The sequence below is a fragment of the Alligator mississippiensis genome, chromosome 1 (assembly GCF_030867095.1).
Source record: "Alligator mississippiensis isolate rAllMis1 chromosome 1, rAllMis1, whole genome shotgun sequence".
Taxonomy (NCBI): domain Eukaryota; kingdom Metazoa; phylum Chordata; order Crocodylia; family Alligatoridae; genus Alligator; species Alligator mississippiensis.
In genome coordinates, this window is record NC_081824.1 from 236,378,606 (window position 1) to 236,402,554 (window position 23,949).

Here is a 23,949-nt window from a genome sequence, read left to right on the forward strand (position 1 = left end):
GAATGAATCGGTGGCCACAAGAGAGGATAATGGGCTATTTATGTCCCTGTTGGTGGTGCCGGTTTCCTTAGGGCCAGCCTCTTGACTTGCCTTTCTGCAAACCACAGCTTTCTCTTCATTTCCCTCTACTTCTTATTTGATGTTGAGATTTTTTTCAGTGAGCACTAAAAATAGCAATATCCCTCTAACAAAGTCAGAGAGAGCTTTGCATTGCTTCTCCCTTTCTGCCTTTTGAAACTGAACCCTAAAATAAGCTTTATGCAATTTACCATAGGGAAATGCAGGCAGATAAAAGATTGGTTGCTATGAGAGAGAAGTAATTGTTTTTACCATCTATTTTTGTTATTTTCAAGTTGACTCAAGGGCTGACTCGGGGATGTCAGAAAGATTCAAGTACTGCTCAGCCCAGATCTAATCCTGCTGCCTAGAGAAGTTGTGAAATGTCCATTGGAGGTGTTGGATAAGCACTAGTCAGGGATGATGTGGGAGTAACAATATCTGTGCTCTACTATGGGTATTCCCCATGCTTATAGGCCCTCCTAGTAGCAGCATGAGGCTGGGAAGGAATTCTTTGTCCCTTCTGTTGCTGCTTGTGTGAGGTTTTGGGGTGGTTTTTTTTCAGTTGCCTTGGAGACATTGGGTACGAGCAGGAGCCAAGACTGGGGATTTTGACTGTGATGTGCTACTGTTCTTGCTGGGACTAAAACCTGGAAGTTCCTGGTTGGGGGGTCTTGGCCCTGCATTCTGGGTCAGAGGGATTACCACATTTGCGATCAGGAAGGAATTTTACCCCATAGTCAGATTGGTATGGACTGTAAGGAGCTTTGTCTCCTCGGTAGTGGAGGACATGGCCCTCTTACCTTGGATCTCTAGTGTATTTAACAACCCGTGCAGCAGCAGGGCATTGGCCGTTATTGTCCCCCTACTTTACCATGACAGGTTAGGGTGCTATACCTTGTGGTTGTATGTCAGGGTCAGCGGCAATTTTAGTAATAGTGTAGATAAAGATATACAGGCACTCCTCACTTAACGACCGAGTTCCGTTCCTGCGACTAGGTCGTTAAGCGAATTGGTCGATAAGCGAGGAGCTGCCCCTTGCTACTGCGTGCCTTGGCTTGAGACGCCGCGCTGCCGTTTCCACGACCAAAGTTCTCGTACTTACGACCAGTTCTCGCTGGTCGTAAATCCGCACGGTCGTTAAACAGGTAGGTCGTTAAGTGAGGAGTACCTGTACTTAGGATGGTTTGGATAGGGATGATCCTGCCTGTGGCAGAGGGTTGGGCTAGCTGACTACCTGAGGTCCCTTCCAGCCCTACTCTTCTATGATTTGATAAGTCCCCACTAGAGAGACAATGAAGAAACAAATGTTGATTGCAATCCTATCGCTATTATTGAGTGAGCAAGTTAGTGTGATACCATACAAGTAACTAAGGAAGATACTTGATTTAGTCAGGGCCTGAACAAAGTATAGGAGTCTGCATCCACATAGAGCTTTTCATAGCAAAGCACCTGACAAATGATATAAGTATGATCCTAGTAGTCACCACTACACACAGGAAGAAATGCAGGTGAGAGTGTGGTCCCTAACCTTCCAAACCAGTGTGAACTCTTGTCTTTACAAATAGCCTATGCCTACTATTCTTATCTGAAAACTTCAGAATAAAATGCTAATATGCTATCTGCACACTTTTGCTTTCAGTGGCCACTGTTGACTGGGGAAAAGATGCCAAGCAGCTAGTATGAAAAGCTAAAAAGCAATTGGGTAATAGTTCTAATCCTGTCACCCACTCACTATGGTAGGGACCAGTTCTGCCATTTAATTCCTGGACTGAGTTGATGGTGTGTGGGTCCATATCTGTACTCATGCCCTCCCCAGTCCAGATAAAACAGCTGGGGCTATAGCAGAGGGAATTACATGTTTCAGTAAAAATGCCTTCACTACAAACATGCTGAAACATCATGTTCTTTGTTGTACTGCCCTTTTTGAATAAATAGACCTGGCCTGCAGCTCCAAGTACAGTAAGCAAGCCATGCCCCCCCTTCAAAAAAACCCCCTTAAGTGTAAACAGGAACTCTGAAACAAGAACCAAGAACACTCCCAAAGGATCAAGCAGTGGTTTAACTAGTTCTGTATCTGCAACTTATGTTATACTGACAAAGTCCCTGATCTTTAGGGACAATAGTTGGCCCTAATTCCCAATGGTCATGAGAGGCAGACTTTATAATGATTCAGAAATCTACAGGTGCAGCTGGAAAAAGAATAATGAACAGCAAAACTTGCCAAGTGAGTGCAGAATGGGGGCAGAAAACACCACTAACCTCAAAGGGCAGGAAAAATATATAGTTATATAGGCTAGCTGTAGCAATGATGTCCTGAAACACTAATATAAAGAAGTCTCAGCAATTTTCAGATGAGTTCTATTATATAATACAGGCTAGTGTTTAAAAGGGTAATGGAAGTTTAAGTCATTGACATCTGCAATCCCTAGGCACCAAAAGGAGATTCAGCCCAACGCCACTTGAAATTAGAGGAACCTTTCAACGGTTCCCCATCAAGTACCAGCTTTTGTTTGCAGATGGGCTCTAACAACCTGGCCTGCTATATTGACCAAAGTGAATGCTGCCTCCCTTCTAGAACAGTTCTGTACCCAGAAATCCTAGCATTTTTGGTACTTCCATGACTTGACCAGTTTAACACAGGGGCAGGCAATGTCCAGTCCATGGGCCGGATGAGGCCTGTGGTGGACTCCATTTCCTAGCAGCCCCTGCCTCTCTACAACCAATTTCCATGGAGACCTCTGGAGCAGCAGTACTGTGACAGTGCAGGGACAGGGTTTCCCAGAGACCAGCCCCAGCAGCACTGGCAGGGTGTGCAGCTGGGCAGGGATCTTGCAGCAGTGAGTCTGGGCCAGTCAGACAGAGCTCTAATCTGCTGCCTGCATGCCACTGGCAGAGCCATGCAGGCAGATTGCAGCTCTGCCCTGGTTCATGCTGTCTGCCTCTGACCATGCCATCACCACTGCAAAATCCTGGATGTGGAGCAGCTCCTCACCCAGCTGCATGCCAGCCACAGCAACTTAAGCAGGGGCTGCTGGGAAGTGGAGTCTGACTGCCAGCCTGATCCACCATTTTATCCATCCTTGGTTTAAGGTATGCCAATAAAAGCCTAGAGTGCAGCCCCAACCATCCAATTTTCTATGTTGCCCTCAAGTGAAAATTTTCTGAAGAAGGGAAATACCAGTACAGCAGTTTTAGTCTGCAGATTTATTGTGCATTAAGTTTGCCTTAACAGTACAGAAAGGAGAGAGCTGATCAAAATTCAAGCACCATCTTATATGGTACTTTTATTATAGATTCATAGAGTCATAGATGTTAGGGTCGGAAGAGACCTCAATAGATCGAGTCCGACCCCCTGCATAAGCAGGAAAGAGTGCTGGGTCTAGATGACCCCAGCTAGATGCTCATCTAACCTCCTCTTGAAGACCCCCAGGGTAGGGGAGAGCACCCTTGGGAGCCCGTTCCAGACCCTGGCCACTCGAACTGTGAAGTTCTTCCTAATGTCCAATCGAAATCTGCTCTCTGCTAGCTTGTGGCCATTATTTCTTGTAACCCTCGGGGGCGCCTTGGTGAATAAATACTCACCTATTCCCTTCTGTGCCCCCGTGATGAACTTATAGGCAGCCACAAAGTTGCCTCTCAACCTCTCAATTATACTGCAGAACTTCCAGGTAATGGGTAATCAAAGCATCCAGTTGTATGGAGTACTAAGCCATAACATCTGGGCATTTAAGTCATTCCAGCATACAATGCTGTCAGCTCCTGCTCCCATTTTGTAGTTCACAGTAACTTGTTTTATGGATATTAATTACAGCAGAATTAGCAATGAAAACTCTTCATTTTGTTGCCAAGCACTAAATGCCCTGTATATATGAGAACTGAATATGTACCATATACATGCAAAAAGAGAAAAAAAAACCCCAAAAAAACACTAAACAGGAAAGCAGCTGGCGAACGTAAGAGCAAGCGAACATGGGGAACTGTCAGAAACCACTAGCAGTCCGTTCTAAGAGCTGATATACTTGGATTCTATTATTTTTAGAATATGTATAAACAAGTCGATTACCCCATAGATATCCAAATGCTGGTAAAAGTCTAACTATAAAATTAAGACTTGTCTCGATAAGCCCACAGATAAGTGGGAAATGGCACAGTGACCCTAAAATTAACAAGTTTTGCGCTCTGAGGTTTGGTATGCCATTTGCCATTTATTTGAAGTCTATGCATTTTCAAAGTACTACCATGCAGATACCCTGCACTATCTAAAGAATCAGCTGCAGCGCAGCTGCATTAGTGAAGCCCCATATGCTTTTGGTTCTAGAGCTAGTGCAAAAATTCTTTCTTCACAGTGCAACCTTGGACCATAATTGTATTTACAGACTATCTGAGCTCAAACAAGTTTGCTTTTAATGGTTAAGTAGCCATATAATTATAGTAGGACAACTCAAAATAGAAAATTAACTGTTAATATTCTCAACCAAAAAGGTTACAAGGAATCCAGACTGCCCTTGCTACTCTGAACCTTGGACAGTAATGATTAGGTTAAACATGAAGTGCTCTCTTCTGCATCTCCTCCCTATGTGGCTAACAACACGGCTTGACCTACTCCATTAAACCCTTCAGTCAAGGATTAGCTATATTCTAGACATTAATCTTGCCTACCTACCAATACCTTAAATAACTATGATTACATCCTTGCTGCAAAGCAGGTCACAAATGCAGTTTCTCAGTTTGTCTAAAGGAAAAACTTAAGTGGGTTGTAGAAAGAAAAAAAAAGCTGTATTTTATACTTCCCACCACATACATTAGTGAAAAGGCGAGCTGCAAAGAAAAAAATTTAAGAAGTTGTGTTTGCAATTCTTTCCCTTTAAGAAAAGCCTGAGTTATTCTGAAGAGATTCTCATGGCTATGTTTTATGACAAGAAAATGCTTCATGCCCTGTCTTTGTCAGAGGGCTGCATGAGGTTATTTGAAGTAAACTCTTGTTTTATCAGCAATATAAATACACAAAGCAAAAAAAAAAAAAAAATTCAACCCATTTCTAGAGATGGTGAAGCAGCAAAAAGCAAGCACTTTCTATAAACACTGCAGTTTTTCTGGATATAGCATTTTTTCACTCATCTCAAAAAACACAAGGTCCAGGCCATTAGAGAGAGAGTGTGAAACAAAACAGGAAGAGTGCAGATTGCTTTAGGGAGGCTAGTATTTTCCATACCCATTGTTTAAATGTGGCTTCCTGCATCACATCCAAAGAGTACACAAATCTGCTTTAATTACCAAAAAGTTAAACAGTAGGGTTTCCACAAAATAATGTTTAGTTAGAAATGCATGTTTATTATTTCAAACGTCCCAATAAAAAAGTCCCACATTTGTAAGTCAAGATGTTAAACCAAAAAGCTGTTTATTTGTTCACTGATATCACTTTTGGCAAATTTAAGGGATCTGGATCCATGCCAATTGTTAGTATGTAGAAATATCCTAGGACTAAGCCCTTACATTTATATCAAAGACATAACAAAATCCCTTACAATAATGTAAACAAAATATTTTTCTTCCTAAAGGGTTAATTTTGTAATCTTAATCCATTCTTTCAGGACTTGCACTCCTTTATGGACTTCCTGATGGTGAACGGCTGAAATAGAAAGAAAACAGAAATCAGTAGGAGCATTTCCATTGATTTGAAACTGCACATATAGCAAGGCCACCAAAACACGCACAAACCGTACTATGCTAAGCCCGTCTTCCTCAAGCACTCTTATTAATACTAGTTTAACATAGCTTATTAAAGATACATGGATTATAAAACATCCATTATGGACTATTACTAAATATCTTCAAAGGATAGCTATATTTTAGAAGTTTGCTACAACATCATTAAATTTAAAAACAGGTAATATTGAACAAGTGCTGCAGCAAGTTTTCGAAGCTTTTTCTGACATGAAATGTAGAGGAGACAGTACAGTAAATGTCAAGAAGCCCTGATTATGATCAAAGCCATCATTCACACTTAATAATGTTGTTATCAAGGAAGAGGGTCTGAAATATAAATCAAAAAGTTACAACATCAAAGTGATCAGTCCACCAAGACTTTTTAGCATTTCCAAGTGAGAAGTACAGTGAAAGCCGCTAGCAATTTCCATGTTGATAAAAGTTGATTTTCCAAGAAAGACCACTGCAGATCCCAGCAACACTCCTACACAATAACCTTTAGTAGAAATTCTGCTTACCTTCTCTTTGGAGACGGTGATCTGGACTTTGATCTACTGAGAAAACAGCAAGAAATACCACTTAAATTTCATATGTTGTTTGTTATAATACTATATCCATACTTAAAAATAGCTTTAAAAGATCTCCACAGCCTTAAATCTCATTTAAGATTAGGCATCATTTACAACTTAAAACAAAAAACTTGCAACATTTGGGTAGATTTAAACTAATCTCTATTAGTCCTACATACTACTGAAGCTTATGTTGTATTTACTTGTGTAACACACCTTTCCTGAAAAAGTCAGCCCTCCAAAATTGGGGCATGTCTTAAGTGGGGAAGTCAATTTTCTGCCCCAAGTTAAAACATGTAATGGCTGCCATGTGCTGTGTTTCTCTTCCAACCCAAGACAGAGCCAGAACACACCCTTCAGGGCCAGTTGATTTTTAACCCTGTTATAGCTGTTGAGCAGAACTATAGTTCTGAACCTACCAGCTTAGAGACAGAGTAATGCTAAGGAGTGAGCCAAGTGTGGTTCACTCCCTGTTGAGGGCCAGCAGACAGCCACTTGAACCCATGTGCTGGCAGTTAAGAATGGAAAAGAAAAAAAAAAAGGTGTTTTTCCAAATTCTTCCTTTCCATAACAAGGTGCATGTATTTTGGGAGAGAGGGGTGGGGGTGTGGCATACAAGTAGATACTGTATTTCCAATTCATTTATCATGAAATCTCATCCTGGTAAGTCACCATTTCAGAAGTTACTAGAAAAACTTGTGGCAATAATTAATACAAGTACATTGACCTCTATTCAAAATGCTAGGATTTTCACAAAAGCAGCATTCCAAATTTGGAAGTTGGATCGTCTCCCATCTGATCCCAACTTTGATTTTCCGGAACACTCAATCATCCTCATCTCAATGCTTTTAACAACTTTCTACTTGCATCTTCATTCCCAGTTGTGTGCATGTCAACTGAAGATTGAGATTATTTTCTTATAATTTAAGATGAATAATCTTCAAAAGATTTCAGAGCTATAAGCTACACTAGGGCTGTTTAACTCAAAAACTACTACAATACCACATCCAAGAAAGCTGCTGGATTTTTAACTAGCAAATTGGGCAAGCTGTTGCTTGACCTTCCTCAACTTCCATCTTTCTATAAACTTTCAATTGTCCAAAATGGCAACCATTATTCTTTTTCACATAAAACTTACTGCATTGAATTTAGGCAGCAAGGCAAATCAGAAGTTTTTGAAAAACATACAATGATTTTCAAAACTCAGATATAACCTTGGACTTTGACACTACTAATCCTTAAATTTAACTCTGTATGTATAAGCTCAAAGTAACCAAAAGCCACTGAACTGAAAAGCCACTGGCTGCCTTCCCCACTAGCTCAATCAATTGTTCCCCTCATAACAGAACCTCTTGAAATATACAACACTAATTTGCCTTATCTGGCCAGAGCAATAACCTGTAACCCACATTCTAAGCTTCACATGCTGTCCCTTTGGTAAGATCTCTCTTATGTCACCAGTGAAGACACCCAATGATCCAAATAGCCATCTCATAAAACACACTTTGCTGTAACAAGGAACATGCTTTCATTTACAATGAATGCAGTAAAAATTTCGAAGAAGATAAAACCTGCTCAACATTCATACAATGCCAGTTAACCCTTCTGCTGCACAGTTACTTAATCTCTAAAGTGAAGATTAATTTTGAATGTTTAGGAAGTAATGAACAAAAGTGGCAACATTTTTGTCTTTTTATATTAATGCAAATCCCAAAATTTGGCACAACAGACCACAAATACTTGAAGTAAAACAGGAATTTCCAAAGAAACTTAAAGCTAATGAGTAGGAATACTCTGTACATACAAGAACAAAGAATAGCAGAATCTGAAAACTGCAAAACTGAGTAACCAATAATACAGAAGTTTATTTAGAAGTCTTGCTTGTTGAGAGCATATGAACATGCAATGTGTGTCTAATTAAACATACTCTGCCTATCACTGCCATTTACTCACCAATGAGTCATGGATGGCTAAGTGAACACGATGGAACCAATACATTCAATGCATGGCTCAAGCATCAGAAAGGGGGAAAATACATCTTGATAATAAGACAGGGCTCTCATCTCTCCCCACCCGCCACACACGATAGGCCTTTTCTTCCTCTTCCCCACCACCCTTTTCCCCAGAATCCTTGTACTCGTATCAGCATTTCTTCATTGTTCCAATTTCTTCTCTCTCCTTCAGAAATGGCTCCTGCTAGTAGTACTCCATCTCCTTTTCTCCTCTAGATAGAATCATTGCTCCTTTGTCTTTAGCTGCAATTTCCATTTTAAGAATTATTCCTGTACTAAAAGCTGAAGAGTGGCAGGAAACAGAGCGCTGTTTTTGTTCTGCAGCTTTAAAGCACAGGAAACAATATTTGCAGATCTAACCAAAAGGATAAAATGATTCAGAAATATTAATCTGCTCCAGAATCCCCAGTATAAATCCAATCTTTACCATTTAGGTGGCAAGAGATTCCTGGTCCAAAAAGGGAAGGAATGACTCCTAAATGCAAGCTGTTCTTTATGAAATAAGTAGGCCTAAGAAAGTGGATTTCCTTTCCACATTTAATTCCTGTGGTCCAATCAATACAAGACAATCTTGGGCACAACACCACCATTTCTTACATATATCCACAGCACATGAAGTTCACCAGCGCTGGTATAACCAAGACAGCAATAACCATGAGATGGGGCACTTATGAATGCTTTTCAGGTACCTGGCCTGGATGTGTACACACAACGGACTATAAAGATGTTTAAAAAACAAAACAAAACAGATACTTGAGAAGAGAATGATTTAAGCAGCAACACAGTAACACCTGTAGGTTACAAGCAGGGACTTATCCCAAATGTGCAAGGGACAAATGCCACCAAGACTTTTCAAGTGACTTAACACGAAAAAAATTTTCTAATAACTGGTATATGATAGACACCCGCCAGGCAGACATGCTTCACTGTTTCAAGGATTTTTCCATGGTTTGCCATTATGCAGCCAGACCCTGAAAGGACCCGCAAAATGCTGGCAATACCAAGAAAATCTAGCATAAATACAGATCTGGATGTACAGGTTTATAACACTTCAATCCTCAAACTTAACAGAAAGGGAAATCTTAAAACTCTTAATAGATTTCATTGTAATGATTTTACCTGCTTCGTGGCCACAGAGCAGACCTAGATCTTGATCTTGACCTGGATCTAGACCTAAAGTTTGGGTGCAGGGGTAGGGGTGGGTGGAAAAAAAAAATTGAAAGAAAGAAAGAAAGAAATGGAAGTACTCATGCATACCTCCCCCTCACCTAATGCAAAATGTTATTTTACAAGAGGATTAAGTCTTCCGCAGTATTATAGCAACTCAGTCTAATGAATAGAAAGAATGCATAGCTTTTTGGTTCCTCAAGCAAAGGAATTCAAAGAAGGGAAGCCTAATCACTAGTTTCACAGCAGCAATTCTTGTCTATCAGGGTCTGGACACAAAAGCAAAAAATTAGAAGCCAAACACAGATAAAAAAAACTTGTAGCAGCAGCACCACATGGCTGAATACAAATGTAAAGAGACTTGAAAAGCTGAATGCTCTGCTTCAGTTCTCACTAGATTGTCCATGGGGACACAAGCTGATAAAAAGGGAGGACAGACAAGTCATTGTCAAAAACTACTACCAGTTTATTAGAAGTAGCATGGTAGCTGCTAATTGGTACTAGTTTTAATCAACCAAAAGTGCTCAAGGTCTACAAAGGTACGCTGGATAATACACCAAGATTCCATAAAGTAAGACTAAGTATGGGAGAGTTTGCTAACACAGTTACACAGGCAAACCTAGCCGAATGGAAAATACATTACATATCTTTGCTGCTACAGCTAATCCCATCAAGAGAACTTCACTTTTATGTACAAAAACCCTAGAACATTTGCTAGTTCAGAGGTCACCAGAGGTGCAATTCCCCTGACCCTTCCCCAACTCACAACCAACACAGCTGTACTACCTAAACTTAAGTGAAGGCCAGACATAAAACTAAAGGTTTACTAGGTGTGACCCAAAGGCCAAAAATATTTTTTTTTATAATTTCTACTCTAACATTAGTTCACTCAATAAGATCAATATAACTTTTTAAAAAGGAAGATGGTCTTCAGGAATAAAATTTTTCAAAAAAGCCTGCTCCATCAAGGACTAGAGAATGGGCTTTGCACCCTCCTCCCATGTCCTCCAATATACATGGAATCCACCACCTTAATGGAAATACTATCTGGTAATCACAAGGCCTAACAATTACCTTGATCTTCTTAAAGAATCAGATCGGGACATGCGGGTTGAGACTGACCTATATCTACGAGGAGAGAATGACCGGGATCTGCGATAGGAAGCTGACCTGGATCTGCAGACAGGAAGATTTAAAAAAGCATACACAGTTGCACACTGCTATGCTACTTTTAATTCAAAATAAATACAGCTTAAAATGTAAGGCTCACCTCCTGCCACGACTTCGGCTGCGTGAGCGAGAATACCTTCTTCCTCTGGATCTTGAACGGGATCTAGACCGTGACCTAGTTTTAGGTTAGAGACAAAGGTTTTCAGAACAACGTTCCAGCAATTAGTGCAAGCGAGCCTCGGCTGACGTCAAAGTCAGACAACTAAAAAACTAGTGTCTGCCAGTTGGAAAAAACTCAGGGCCTATTTGTCTTGAGCAATTTTTACTACCTAGAAAAATGTTAAAAAAAGCTGAATTACATTTCAGAATTACATAAGAATTAAAAAAAAAAACACTGTAATGTGTATTTAAAATAAACCTTGCAAGTTTGCAGGTCGACCCTCTTTGGCCCAAGGTCTAGCAGATCTAGACGATCTAGAAGTATCTATAGCCGATCGCTGCATCTAGGTGTTCTCTTCAATCTAACGACGATCAAACTGACAGCCAAATGAGCCAGGGTGAGGCTTGATTGACGCAAGAAGATTTTTCTAGGTGGGCATGTGGTCAATCTGGTGTTCCTCTTTCTAAACCGGAGGGGGGGCCCCAATTGAAAGCCAAATTTACTGTTACGGCGGTCACCGTCTCAAATTTTCTGCCCTTAAAGAATAAGGTGAAGCTAGGTGTAGATGGCTCGAGGGGATCTGGCCTCTTATGCTGATCACCTCAAGGTCTAGGAGGATCTTAAGTGTCGGATTTGCAAGGCGCCTCAGCATGAAATCTTAAGGCTCGTGACATTCTGAATCAAGGCGACTGACTCAAACGAAGAAACCTGAAAGGTTTTGACCAGGTTGATTATTAAGATAGTGACAGTCCATACGAAATAGCAACAAATCGCAACATACGCCTGCACAGTTAGTTATAACATTAACATTAACTATAACCAAAACCGGCGTAACAATCTCTTCTGTGCTAACAAAAACTACCAGAGTAACAGGCCTAGCCAACCAACCAACCAACCACTCCGGTCACGTACGTACCGGCTCCTCCTCCGACGACTGTAACGATGACAGTCATACGCATAATGACCCTTCTCCCCACATTCGTAACACCTGTCGTTAGGATCAAACGGCCGTCGGGCTGGAGGTCTGTCATAGCGGGAGCGACGAGGCATGCCGGTCGACAGCTCTACACGTACTCTGGAGCCACAGATTATCCTGCAATGGAGAAATCCAGACCACATACCAGTTTACAAAACTTCATGCTTCTTCCTTATTGCACTTTTGCTGTACGAAAGCAAGGACTAACTCTAATGACCCACAGGAGATAGAGAACCCCGCAAGTACTGTGATGTTTGCTCAGCACCCTGCCTACTTTAAATGTTTAAAATACCTACATACTTCCCATCTAATCCAAGAACAGCATCCTCAGCATCTCGGGGGTCTTCGAACTCCACGAAGGCAAAGCCAGGTGGGTTTCGGGCGATCCACACAGTGCGCAGCGGCCCATAGTAGCTGAAGGCTCTCTCCAGCTCGCCCTTCCCAGCACCTGTGCCCAGGTTGCCCACGTACACCTTGGTCTCTGGCGGGAGGAAGACAGCCTCTGTCAGTGGCTCACGCCCACGAGCCCTTCCGCCCGTCGCCCGAAACCATCAGGCGCGAAAGGGTTAACCTCCCCCCGAGTTCAGCCCGCCCCTGCGCCGCGCACATGCGCACCTCCCTCTCCCACGCCACCATCTTGGCGCTGCCTCCATTTTGCTGACCCGCGTCTCCCGGACTCCCCCCCCCCCCTCCCGCCGAGCGACACCCCGCTCCCAAACGCGGCCCGCCCCCTCCGCCCGCGGGGCCCCCGGGGCCTGCGCCGCATGATACTGCAAAATTGCTGCGGCCTGCCTCCCTCCCGCCCCCCCCGCGCGATCGCCTCGTTGCCAAGACAGCCCTCGGGCAACAGGAAAGCAACCGCCGCCACTTTCGCGGCGCCGCGTCCTCACCCACCGTAGCGCCCGTAACGCGACATAGTCTCCCCTCAGCTAGCGGCTCCGCGTGCTCCTTCCTTATATAGCGGGACCCGCCGCGGCGCATGCGCAAGGGCCGCCGCGCCGCGTGCAGGGAAGGACGCCCGTTGAGCGCGCAGCCCCGCGTGGAGCCATTGCTTCCGTCCCGGGGGGGGGGGCGCTGGGAGCCAGTCGCTGCCTCCGCCTCAGGCTCCTGGTTCCGCGTTGGTGACCCACGCCCGACTGACGGGGGTCCCCAGGGAAAGTCTCGCGCGCTTTAATGAAACAATCCACATGCTTCCAGGATTAAAACGAAACGCCACTATATACCTCTATATATGAGTGGCGTTTCATTTTAATACTGGAAACGTGGATTTGGGGTTACTTTTTTAAAGCTGAAAATTTGGGGGTTTGTTTTTTTTTTCTATCCGAGAACACCAGGATCCCTGGTAATAAGAACAGGCAAGGCAGCTGAAGCGTGTTGCACTGGGAAGGAAAACTTTCCAATTTTCTCTCCCTCCGTTTTCCTCAAGGATAGGAGAGAAACAGTTGCAGGGATGACAAACATTGCAAAATGTATTCGAAACAAGTTTTATGTCGATATACAGCTGGTTGCTTATTATGCAGCAAAATCAGATGAGCCTAGACCCCTTTCCTTCATTTACCTGGAGCCTTTGTATCCATCCTTCCTCAGTCCTTAACAACCAGAGGGACCAGTCACATTTTGACTTCTAACTCTACACTGCTTTTCCTCTTGCGCTTGTTTAAATCCATTGTCAGGCTCTGCTGTTATGCCATTAGGGTTTGCAAACTAAATTATCCATCTTCAATTTGCCCTTCAAAAAAGCATGGTGAAATTGAAAAGAAAGTCTTTCCAAAGGATAGAACAAAAAGATCACAATCTGACTTTAAAAGGTCACCATAATAAACTTTCAATTTACGAGACCTGCTTTAAAATTATCTGCAAGTAGAACAGATCTTGTCTATAAACTCACACACCACTACAGAAAAACCTCAATAATCTATCTAGATCTTTGTACATGTCTACGCAGATGCACATTGATCTGTTCATAAATTCTAATAACATATAATTGTAATATGTAGAAAAAGATTATGTTAGCAATACCATCTTCACAATTAATTTTCATTAAACAAACAACTTATGCCCAAACCTTTAGATATCACCTTGCTTACAGGTTCATTACTGTTATTAACCTTTGGTTCAGAGATTAGTCAAGAACGATAAACTTTGTAGTTCTAGACCATTAGTTTGAACTGCTCTGATCACAGATCTCATTGGTTGTCTACACTGACTGCAAATAGTTGTTCTCATTATCAGTCTTAGCTAGAAACTTTAGGTGAAAGTGTAATAGCCGTCACTTGCTGGCCTGTGAACACTTATAAAGAAGCACTGCAGGGCTAGCACAGTGGCTGATTGACCTCCACTCTGAACTGTCTCTTTGGGAAGAAATCAGCCAAACTAGCTGTGGTGGCTGTACACACACTGCGGAGCCCCAGTAGACTTTGCTGAATCCTAGACCAGCCTTCCAAAAGAAAACTGGGTTAACTGCCTGATTCCAAAATCCGTTCCAAACAAAAGGGTGAAAAGATTCTGTGTCTAAAGCTCATGTTCCCCACCAAGAAAAATTCTAAAAGAAATAAAAATCTTACCTCTTCCAGCTGGTCCTTATCTGGCAACAGCTCCTTCATTGCATCTTGCATCCCATGCAACACTGAGATTCTTCACTGTGCTTTATACTGCTGTTTTCCAGTGTAAAGCCAGAGAGTATGAAAAACAAAACTCTAGTGCATGGGTGACAGCTAATCTAGATACCACAGTCACATGTAAACATGGTCCAAGGTGTAGGGTTTGAGTTACAAACATCTTGAAGATATACTTTTTACCCTCAAATTTACTATTCTTTTAAATAGTTGGCTCTGGAACAAAGGAGCCAATTAAGAACTCTGTTCATACAATAAGGGAGGTCAAGGCTATCCCTCTTACAAAAAAAAAACAGCCCTTAAGCTATACAGAACATAGTGCTCTCTCCAAGCAAAACAATTTGTGTAAGACAAACACAGTATGCACTTCTCATTATATAGTGCAGCAACCTCACTCCAAGGGGTACTGTCAACTTACATCATGCTTCTGCCTGATAATTTCTACCTCTTACGTTTGCAAGTGACACCCAGGATCACTATAACAAATTACAGGGAGTTTTCTTATCAGTGCTACTGTTTCCCTGGTGGAGTCTCTTAGGCTCCCATTTTTGAGGCATTCACCCTGCAACAAGATACACAGGAAAATAGGACTGCAAGTTGGCAGGGCGACTTTGTGGTACGTTTAACAGCTGAACTTTGTATGACTTGCTGTTTTAAATGGGCTAGATGAAGTTGATAGTATTTTTAACATAAGCACTGTAATGACTGCTGAACTAGAGAACTGCAAGATTTGCAATCAAAGCAAATGAACAAGCTAAGCAGCCGAAATGCAGTCATTTCTATGCTTGTGGCACAAACGTGAGATTTCTTTGCAAAGAGGCAAAAGACACACATTTTAAATGACCTCATCACATTTGATAGATGGGTTCAAGTGGAATTTATTCAAGATTATGGTCAACATTAATTCAGGGTTGTCAAACTCATCTGGCCATGTGGTTCAGAGAAATGGTATGTGACCAGTCCTGGAGGCCAAATTGGGCTCACAAATGAGGTTGCCTAGTGTCATAGCAAGGGGGGAGGGAGGAGGGGGAAGAAGATTGGGGCAACCACCCCGGTGCCAAAGCGAAGGGGCACCAACAGGCACTGCCCAGCCTGGGGTGGGGTGCAGGACAGAGCTGCAAACAGCTAATTTTGGGGGGGATGGGGAAAGGGCGGCTCCCGTTGCCACGTGCACTCCTAGGCAAGCATAGGGGGGCCGTGTGCCCCCTAGATCTGCGCACAGGGTGAGGGTGGGCTGCTACTGCGGGCTTTGCCCCAGGAGCCAAACTTCATTGCTACAGCACTGAGCCTGCACCCATACTTGCATACTAGATCCAGTACTTGCTCCTGCCAGTCTGGGACTGTGCCACACAGCAACTGTATGAGGGTAGTCTGGGACATGTGCAGCCCCCAGTTTGGCGAGCTCAGGATCCATGCGGCACACAGCACCATCCCCAGAGCACTGAGGGAGTGTCACATGCAACATAGATCCTGGACTGGCTGGGAAGGACACTGTATGCAGCACAAGTCCTGGACTGGCTGAGGCAGGTGCCATGAATGGAATGGGTCATGGACTGGCCTGAGCAGGGCCCATCAGGTGCACAGTGTGCATTGTGTGGGTCAACTTCAGAAAGAGGGGCAGCACCAGAGGCCAGATGATGGGACTCAGTCAGCAGCTGTATCTTTGACCCCCTCTCTCCTCCTGCATTAATTCATTTTTGGAGGGTTATATGGAGTGTCGCATTGGTAAGGCTGCCTTATACCACTTCAACAATACACAGTGTTACAAGGAAATGAAAGCATTATCTGAATGCTAAAGGAGTTAATAAAGGAACAAGAATAAAAATAATTTCCCAACACTTCTTTCTTTTTGGAGTGGCCAAGAAAATTAAAATACTTATTCGCAGAAATTTAGAACACAAGATTTCAGACAAGCAGCAGTTTGTCATAAGTTGTCTTATTAATGAAGAAGTTCAGTGCTGTCAAAAATGAACAAATTTAGCATATATGCAATGTAATTTAATTAGAAACTTTTAGCTACATGCTAACTTAACATGGCAACTTTCATAAGGTACTGGATTTTCATCAGCATTTTTCTACTAAAACAGGAGAACCTCAGCCAAATATTTCTAATAAACATTCTATATGTTTGTGTAAATTGACAGTAAAGCAGAGTTTTACATGAACATTTTTGTTATTTAAACTTGTTAGTTTAATCTGGAAATTACTGATTAAGCAAGCAAATTTTTCTTCTTAAAAACAATATATTATGGCAAACTGTTTAGTCATATATACTGCCAGAGGGGGATATGAACTCAGAAGCATTGTTTAAAGGCAGAAATCATATAGTCATAGGGAAAAAAAGCTTAAATTTTTCATATGGTACCACATTGTTAAAGAAGCTATTGGCTTTGGAGTCATTAAATATACCATTAATATCGAATGACATTTTAAAACAAAAATATAAACAAATGTCCCCTGCTTTTAGATGCACTGCTGTGTTGTTGTTTGTGCCCTCATACACAGAAAAATCCATGTACCTCAAACCCAGCAGTGCTGTTCATCCTAGCTCTACCAGTGAAAACCAAGCCTGTCAATCACACACTTCTTAAGAAAAGAAAATAACCTACCTACCCTTTCCCCCTATTCTTGAAATATGAAATATTTGAATGAAATTGTCAATATGTCCATTATTGTGGTGCTGCAAAATAGCCCTGTAACAAACCTTGCACCCTAGACAGAATAATTTCATTAGAGCTGCTGCAGTCTTCTGGCCCATAGGGTGGATCAATTGTTAAGACCCCTGCAACACATAATGTTCTCTGTGATTCTCCTTCTTCTGTGACTGGAATATGATTAGTTTCCAGCCAGGTCTTCAAGCTGCTCTTCCTCCTCTCCAGCTCTTCCTGGCTGTATGCTTGGCTCTCTTCTGGCATAAAGAGGTGAGCAAGCTGTTCCTGTATTGGGCTGTCCCCTTCACTCACTATTTCAACTTTTTGCACAGCATGGCCCAAGACAACTGAAACAGATACTTTTTCATCTTCCAGGAGCTTAGCTAAAACGATGCTGCAAGGAAAGGAGAACACACCATTCAATACAAGTACCCAAGCAAAAAAAGAATGCAAAACACAGGCCAAGATGTAAAAAACAGGTGCTAAGAATTGGACCCAAATAAATAGCTAGATGCTCAGCCATTATCTGTTCCCACTAGGATTCACTTTAAAATCATGTTAAAGAGTTAGGAAACACATTTTAGGCACTTATTTGTTAAAATGTTGGCCCTACCCTACTAGAACAGTGGTCAGCAACTGTTTAAGGCTACACACCAGACTGATCCAGATCTGGGTCAGAGGTAGACAGATGGGTAGGCGCTAATACTCAGCCACCACCAGTACTCTTCCCCACAATGGCATGGAAAAGTGACTGCTGCTGAAGCCGCCTATCCCCAACTGCTGCCAAAGCTCCATGTCTGTGGTCCAAATCAAATGGCTCCATGGACTAACCATAGTTTGCTAACCCCTGCAGTAGAATATTCTGTTAAAAAAATAAGAAAACCTCAAAACTTAGCATACAGCAAAATTAGGGCTGGGTGACTGGATATCCTAGAATAAGGAAATGCACTGTTAAGGCTTTCAATACCCAAACATCATAACTCTTAATTTGTATGTTTGTTTTTTTCTTAGCAAATTACATATTGGAGGCCTGAATTTAGAATTCTACACCTTGGCATAAATTAAGTCATCACTAATAAGGCATAAACATAAGAAGGGAGATTAACTGTCTCAGACCTTCCTTAACTCAGTTTACCTGGTTATGCTGACAGAAGCCCTGGTGGCAGTCAGCACCTGCTGATGCCCAGCCACCAGACCATGTATGCTTCCATGTGTTTCTGGCAGTTCCATATGGTTACATGGCAGCAGCCAGACTGGCAACCAGCAAAGTGCACCCTATAGCAGCTGCTGAAGTGCCTGCCAAAGCCAGCAGAAGTCATGGGAGTATCTATACCCTTCAGCTCATGGCAGAGGCAGAATCCTCCTGGCTTTAAACAGAGATGTAACTCTGCTAGCAGAAAGGGGGATTCGGCCTCCACATAGAGATTTGTCTGTAGACACACACAGTTTTGGCTGCAGAACTTGAGTGCTACAAACAGGACTAGGCTACAGCACAATGTTCTTTCTCCTTTGTTATGTAAAAGAGCCTTGAATGTTTTTTCATGGGAAGCTAGAAGGGTGGGGAGGGAGAAGAAAAAGGGCTATAGAGAGAAGGTATTTTTTTTATGTTTACACCAGAAAATTCAGGTCTTGTTTCTCCTGAAAGACTCTCTAGGGCAGCATTTCTCAACCTGTGGGTCATGACCTAAAAGTGGGTCACAAGAATATGTGAAAGGGTTGTGAACAAACGTAAAAAAAGATCAACAACATTTAAAAATGGATTCTCCTTTAAAGGAGAAAAATGTGGGAAACTGTGGCTTTTTCCTTACAGGCTGGCAGAGTTCCAGCCTGCAAGGGGCTGCTTGGGGACCCCCTCTACCTCACCCCCACCCCACACAGCCATCCCCTGCCCCACACACTAGAGGGCTGGAGCTTGGGAGCAGCAAGTCAGGAGCGAGGGGCACTGAGTGGGACTGGCCATTGATATTTACAAATGGCTCCTGATCCAAAAAAGGTTGAGAACCACTGCTCTAAGGGGTGCAGCATAAGGAAGTGACATTACCAATAAAGAGCAAGAGGGTAAAGGCTCTCCTTACAGATTTCATAGTGACACTGTTATGTCTGTTTTGACTGTGATGGAGCAAGCTCCTAAACCTTTTCAGTACTTTGATACCCAAAGTTCCACAAGGACTGGATACCCACTGTGCTCCACTTAGTGTTCAAGGACAGACCACCTCACCCTTAAACTTGTCTCCAATAAGTTAACCAATAAAATGATCTAGGACAGGTGTATTGGTGTCTAATCCTAACAAGTTCCACAAGGTTTTATTAAGATGGTTTTATGCATCCTAGGCCCTCTTATGCACCCTTTCTTCATGAAAACACTTGGCTGGAATGTCATCATTCCCCTGCAGTCTTTTCAGCCTAAACTAATTTGCTAGAGCAGGGAAACAAAAATGAAAGCAACTTACCTATTTCACTTTCATTGTCCAAACTGTGTTCAATTCAAAAGGCAAAATACTATGTAAAGTTTTGTTTTTGGGGGGTTTTTTTAATTGATTTCAAATACTGCAAGCCCTAACCTTGAGATATGCCTGAAGATCAGTTCACCTATGGATTAATGTGCAACTGGGACCTTAAATAACATGTTATGTTATTTATGTATGTTCAAAATGTTAAGAAAGCAAGCCCCTCAATATTTCTTCCTTGCTTTCTTTTGGAAGTGACTTAGACCAAAGACATCCTCTGTTTACACCTGGTGCTAAATCTACATTTTAAGAGCACTTAGCCCAGATATAGAGTAAACCTGGGGAGAATCCAGAGCAACCAAGTTTAGGTGTTCCATCTGTTCTCAAGCACTGCTAGTCTTTTAAATAAGAGGAATTCGAGATTATATTAATTAACCTCATAAGTTCTAGCATTCCCTTCCCTTGGCCCTGCCACCTGGAAAAGATGTCACCAACTTCTGCCCTGCCATTTCTGATCTGAGTGATTTCATGGCAGATCCCATGTCTTTTGATTGTCTATCACAGACAGCATACAAAGAAATAAAAGCTTTAAACCTACTTTGCAGAAACTGGGTCAACTGTTAAGACCCATCCTACATATTCATGCTTCTCAGCAGCTGTAACTTTCGCCTCTTTGTTTAAGTAGGTCTGCCACTCTAGGGGACTCTTTCTCTGCCATTCAGTCATCCTTCCCCCTCATAGAACCTGAAGGGGAATAAGTGCAGTTATTAGTGCCTCTGCTATAACCCCTTTCAACAGCTTTAAGTTGGTTTCTCCTTTCTCTGTTAAGTCATGTCATTTCTTACATGTTCTCTGACTTTTTTTAAACTTTAATTCAAAAAGTGTATAAAATGGTCCTCACTTTGTTTCCATCCCAATTCATAATTTTTGAAGGTACACACTGCTTGAAACTTCTATTTGGTAATTGTGTACCTTCATTCTTATGCCAGGCTGTGCAGGAAGCTGAAATATGCAACCTTTCCCAACAGCTTTTATTGGGAACTACAGCAGAACTGCTTATGTTTCCCAGGTATAGCCAGGTAGGCGTCCTCTGTTCGCAGGATCCCTCCTCAAAAGGTCATGTAGGGAGGGGGAATGAAGACCCTTGCACAAGACTGAATACAAGGTGGAAGCCCACAGAGGCAGGGAGCACTGTCAGCGAGTGTTCTTCACTTTGTGGCTGCTGCTTTTGGGACAAGAAATTATTTGATGGTTGGGAGATTCCTTCAGTCCCTGGTTCCCCCTGGAATGCTCAGGCAAATCTGCTTAAAATGAACCAAAAATCAAACGAGAGAGAGAGAGAGAGAGAGAAACAGAGTGCATTCTGACTGCATCCCACTACTTATTTAGTGAATGCAAATCCATGAAGCTAAGCAGTAGCCTCCTCATTAGCCAAGTTCAAAATTATTAATACACGTCTTAGTTTGTAGAGGGGACACTCCTTGGTGACATGCTGCATTGTTTGTATCTCTCCACTAGTACACAATGAGTTAGCACTAAGACCCTAGCAGCAAATGTTGGCTGCGCAGGGGCCTTGGCCTGTCCTGAACCCGTTTAGCAAGGACTCCTCTTGTTGTCAGGGCTGTCACTAGGGGGGTACAAATCGGGGCAATTGCCCTGGGCCCTGCGCTTTGGGAGGCCCCGCAGACAGTGCCGTACAGGACCCAATGCAGCCCCGCCGGCTTCTGTGGGTGGTCACACAGCACTCTCCATTCCCACCCCAGGACCCCACACAGGCTGATATGCCCCAAGCTCCACAATCCCTAGAGATGGCTCTGCTTGCTGTGATAGTTCATGGCAACTGGTCCCTGCTAAACAGGTTCAGGAAGGCCAAGGCCCCTGCACAGCTAATCTTCATCCCACTGAAAGGTTCATGAACCCCACACTGGATCCTGGGGTTCCAAAGTGGTTTTCATTTGGACAGCAGAAAAGTCACTGATATCCAGACCATTCTTGCTCTTCTGCTTGTGAGTGCATGCATGAGCCATAATGTACTGGGGAGAGCAGGGGTTTTAAAGTGTGACCTAGGTCTTAATCCATCAGTTCTAACCCCTTCTCTTTTATCCAGAACTAATCACAACAGTGTCCCAACACCTCATGCAGAATTCCAGCTAAATGCAGTGCGCACATACAGGAGGGGACTGCACCTCCTAAATTTAGGCACTTACGCAAAGCAACTGGGCTACTCAGGTGTGTCAAATTTAGCAGCTGCATAAGCACTCACAGGATCGAGGCCTGATGTCGGACTGTTTGCACCACACAGGTGAAGGCTAGAAAACGCTCTAGCTGTGGCACTCTGCACAATGGCTGCGGCTAGGAGAAGCCACGGGTCGGGTGTTTTAAATCCCTGCACAAGCCCTTCCAGCTGCTGAATCGTTAGTTAACTGCTCTCCCCAGCTCCCACTCACCAAGAGTTGCGGTGCCTTGCGAGCTGCTGCGGGTCCGTGATCAGCTACCCTGCCCCGGAAGAGCAGGGATGGGCGTCCAGCCGCAGGGCTTTGCTAAACACACTTCCTGGTCCCACAAGCCCTTGCTCTGCAGTTTCCTCGCTGTAGTGAGGCGGGGGCTGAGGTCCGTGCATGTCCTGCTCCTCGTTGCCCTGCGGGCTGTGGTCTCGGAGCAGCTCCGCTTCCTGTGTTCACAGCTACTGGGCAGCTGAATAATCGCGCAAGGCTGTGAGCCGAAACGTCTTCCCAGGAAAACCTAAACATGCCCTAGTACAAGTGCATGAACTAGATTCAAATCGCTCTGCTCTTTCGCGTCTTTTGTGATATCACAAACCATGGAAAAGAGCAGACCGATCTCAATGGGAACGATTTAAAATCGATTTAAAGGGAAAACCAGTGTTCTGAAAGTGCACAGCTTCATTATCTGGTCGCTGTGCCCCAACCTGTTCAGGCCCACCAAATCATTCGGTTATGCAAAAAGTCTGATAAAATACAAGGGGAACTATATGCGCAGTATAACACATGTGATGTGTGCATGTATAATTTGTGTGCATGCCAGATTTCATTTAACTTGTGAGTCTTTTCGTTTGGGCATTTTTATAAGCTTTTTTTTGGTACAGCTAGGACGATGAAAATCTTATTTAAAAATGTGGATAATGTTTGTTTCTGTTCTAGAAAAGTTCTGTATTCTGTTTCTATTTTACTGATGAAACATTTCCTAGGGATCACTTCAGGTAAATGGCCCCACATCAAACATATTTCATTAGTATTTCTGATAAAATTAGTGTGTGATGGTTTTGAGACTAAAACAGAGGAGCGGGAACTAAAGAGACTCCAAACCGTGTGATTTATAGTTTTGCAGATTAACGGTGTCATTTCATTTAACCTCAGATTCTGCAAAATTAACCTTTGACACCCACAGTATGATGATATTTTATTCAGATTTGCAAAGTGATGCAAGGGGTTGTTTTTTACTGTTGTTTTTTTAACATAGTTTTGGTGCATTAGTTGTTAATATAAAATGCCTGGCAGTTAAATAATCAAGGGTAGTGACCTTTATAACTGTTTTCATAAGCTTCAGAGCTAATATCTGTTGACTTTAATAAATTAAAAATAGGCAACTGGGGTTTATTGTGCTTTTCTCCTTACTGATTTCTTCAGGCTTTGACTTGTGTCAAGACAGGTGCAGGACAGTTTTTTATACATGCAATTTGAATGGCAATTAACTTTAATTAGCCAATATTGTCCCGAGGGAAAAAGTGTTATCCCTGTAACTTTCCAGGTAGTTGGGGTGAGACAATGAGTGGGTAAAATGCCAGAATAAAAAGACTTTGTTCCAAGGGAAATCTGACCTGTTTTTAGTTATTCACTTTGAATCAAGTTCCCATTGAGCTAAAAGAGCAATTCACACATCTGTAGCTGTTTCTCTAGTTATAGTTGAGAAGACGATTCTTACAACGCTCCTTTGGGCCTTACCTCAGAAATTACAAACGGCCTTTAGGTGCTGAAGGTTGCCTAGTTCATCAGTTCCCAATCTGTGGTACGTGTACCACCAGTGCCAAGCATACAACCTGTCAGTGGTATACGTTAACAGATTTATTACAATTACTTTATATGACAAAAAGTTGCCACTGGTACATAAGGTTGAACTGAAAAATTTGCCGGTGGTACGTAAGGTTGTATCGTTTTAAATTGGTGGTACACAGTCTGTCAGTTTGGGAACCACTGGCCTAGTTTATTCTCAGTCCCAAAGTACTTTGGGAGAAAGTTTAGTACAAGTCTGTTTGTTTTGTGTCACTGGAACTAAGAGTGCTTTTCACCTGAACTTCACACTTAAATCAGACAACTCAAATGGTGGGGCATCAATAAGCTAGTGTAAGAGTGATGTTGCTGTGATGGTCCAGAAATTGTGTGAGGGGTGTGGAATCAG

At 42.7% G+C, this 23,949-nt stretch overlaps 2 protein-coding genes across 6 annotated transcripts; both read right to left on the bottom strand.

The window, feature by feature from the left end:
- Window positions 1-5,441: 5,441 nt before the first annotated feature.
- Window positions 5,442-12,888, bottom strand: LOC102561395 (serine/arginine-rich splicing factor 7). Of its 5 annotated transcripts, none has more exons than XM_059720310.1 (8): window positions 12,715-12,888; window positions 12,121-12,301; window positions 11,833-11,937; window positions 10,785-10,859; window positions 10,589-10,690; window positions 9,467-9,520; window positions 6,285-6,320; window positions 5,442-5,689 (listed from the first exon to the last, which is right to left on the bottom strand). In XM_059720310.1, the coding sequence occupies exons 1-8, from the start codon at window positions 12,734-12,736 to the stop codon at window positions 5,665-5,667; spliced, it is 600 nt and encodes a 199-aa protein (XP_059576293.1). In that variant the 5' UTR covers window positions 12,737-12,888; the 3' UTR covers window positions 5,442-5,664. The 5 variants fall into 5 exon arrangements, with proteins under 5 accessions (XP_059576293.1, XP_059576290.1, XP_059576289.1 ...); XM_059720307.1 differs by having other exon boundaries at window positions 6,285-6,317; window positions 11,761-11,937; window positions 12,715-12,885; XM_059720306.1 differs by having other exon boundaries at window positions 11,761-11,937; window positions 12,715-12,885.
- A 3,467-nt stretch (window positions 12,889-16,355) lies between these two features.
- On the bottom strand, window positions 16,356-22,186 carry GEMIN6 (gem nuclear organelle associated protein 6). Its single transcript, XM_014598231.3, has 3 exons — window positions 21,981-22,186; window positions 20,132-20,277; window positions 16,356-17,480 (listed from the first exon to the last, which is right to left on the bottom strand). The coding sequence occupies exons 2-3, from the start codon at window positions 20,257-20,259 to the stop codon at window positions 17,105-17,107; spliced, it is 504 nt and encodes a 167-aa protein (XP_014453717.1). The 5' UTR covers window positions 20,260-20,277; window positions 21,981-22,186; the 3' UTR covers window positions 16,356-17,104.
- Between the last annotated feature and the right edge of the window lie 1,763 nt (window positions 22,187-23,949).

Excerpts from the sequence above, each read along its gene's own strand:
- LOC102561395 (XM_059720306.1), bottom strand. The coding sequence starts at position 12,736 with ATGTCGCGTTACGGGCGCTACG. Across the intron at positions 10,860-11,760 it reads AGTCGTCGGAGGAGGAGCCG|GTCACGGTCTAGATCCCGTT; the intron begins GTACGTACGTGA and ends ACCTAAAACTAG. Across the intron at positions 5,690-6,284 it reads TCACCGTCTCCAAAGAGAAG|CCGTTCACCATCAGGAAGTC; the intron begins GTAAGCAGAATT and ends TTTCTATTTCAG.
- GEMIN6 (XM_014598231.3), bottom strand. The coding sequence starts at position 20,259 with ATGACTGAATGGCAGAGAAAGAGTCCCCTAGAGTGGCAGACCTACTTA. Across the intron at positions 17,481-20,131 it reads GTTGACCCAGTTTCTGCAAA|CATCGTTTTAGCTAAGCTCC; the intron begins GTAGGTTTAAAG and ends CTTTCCTTGCAG.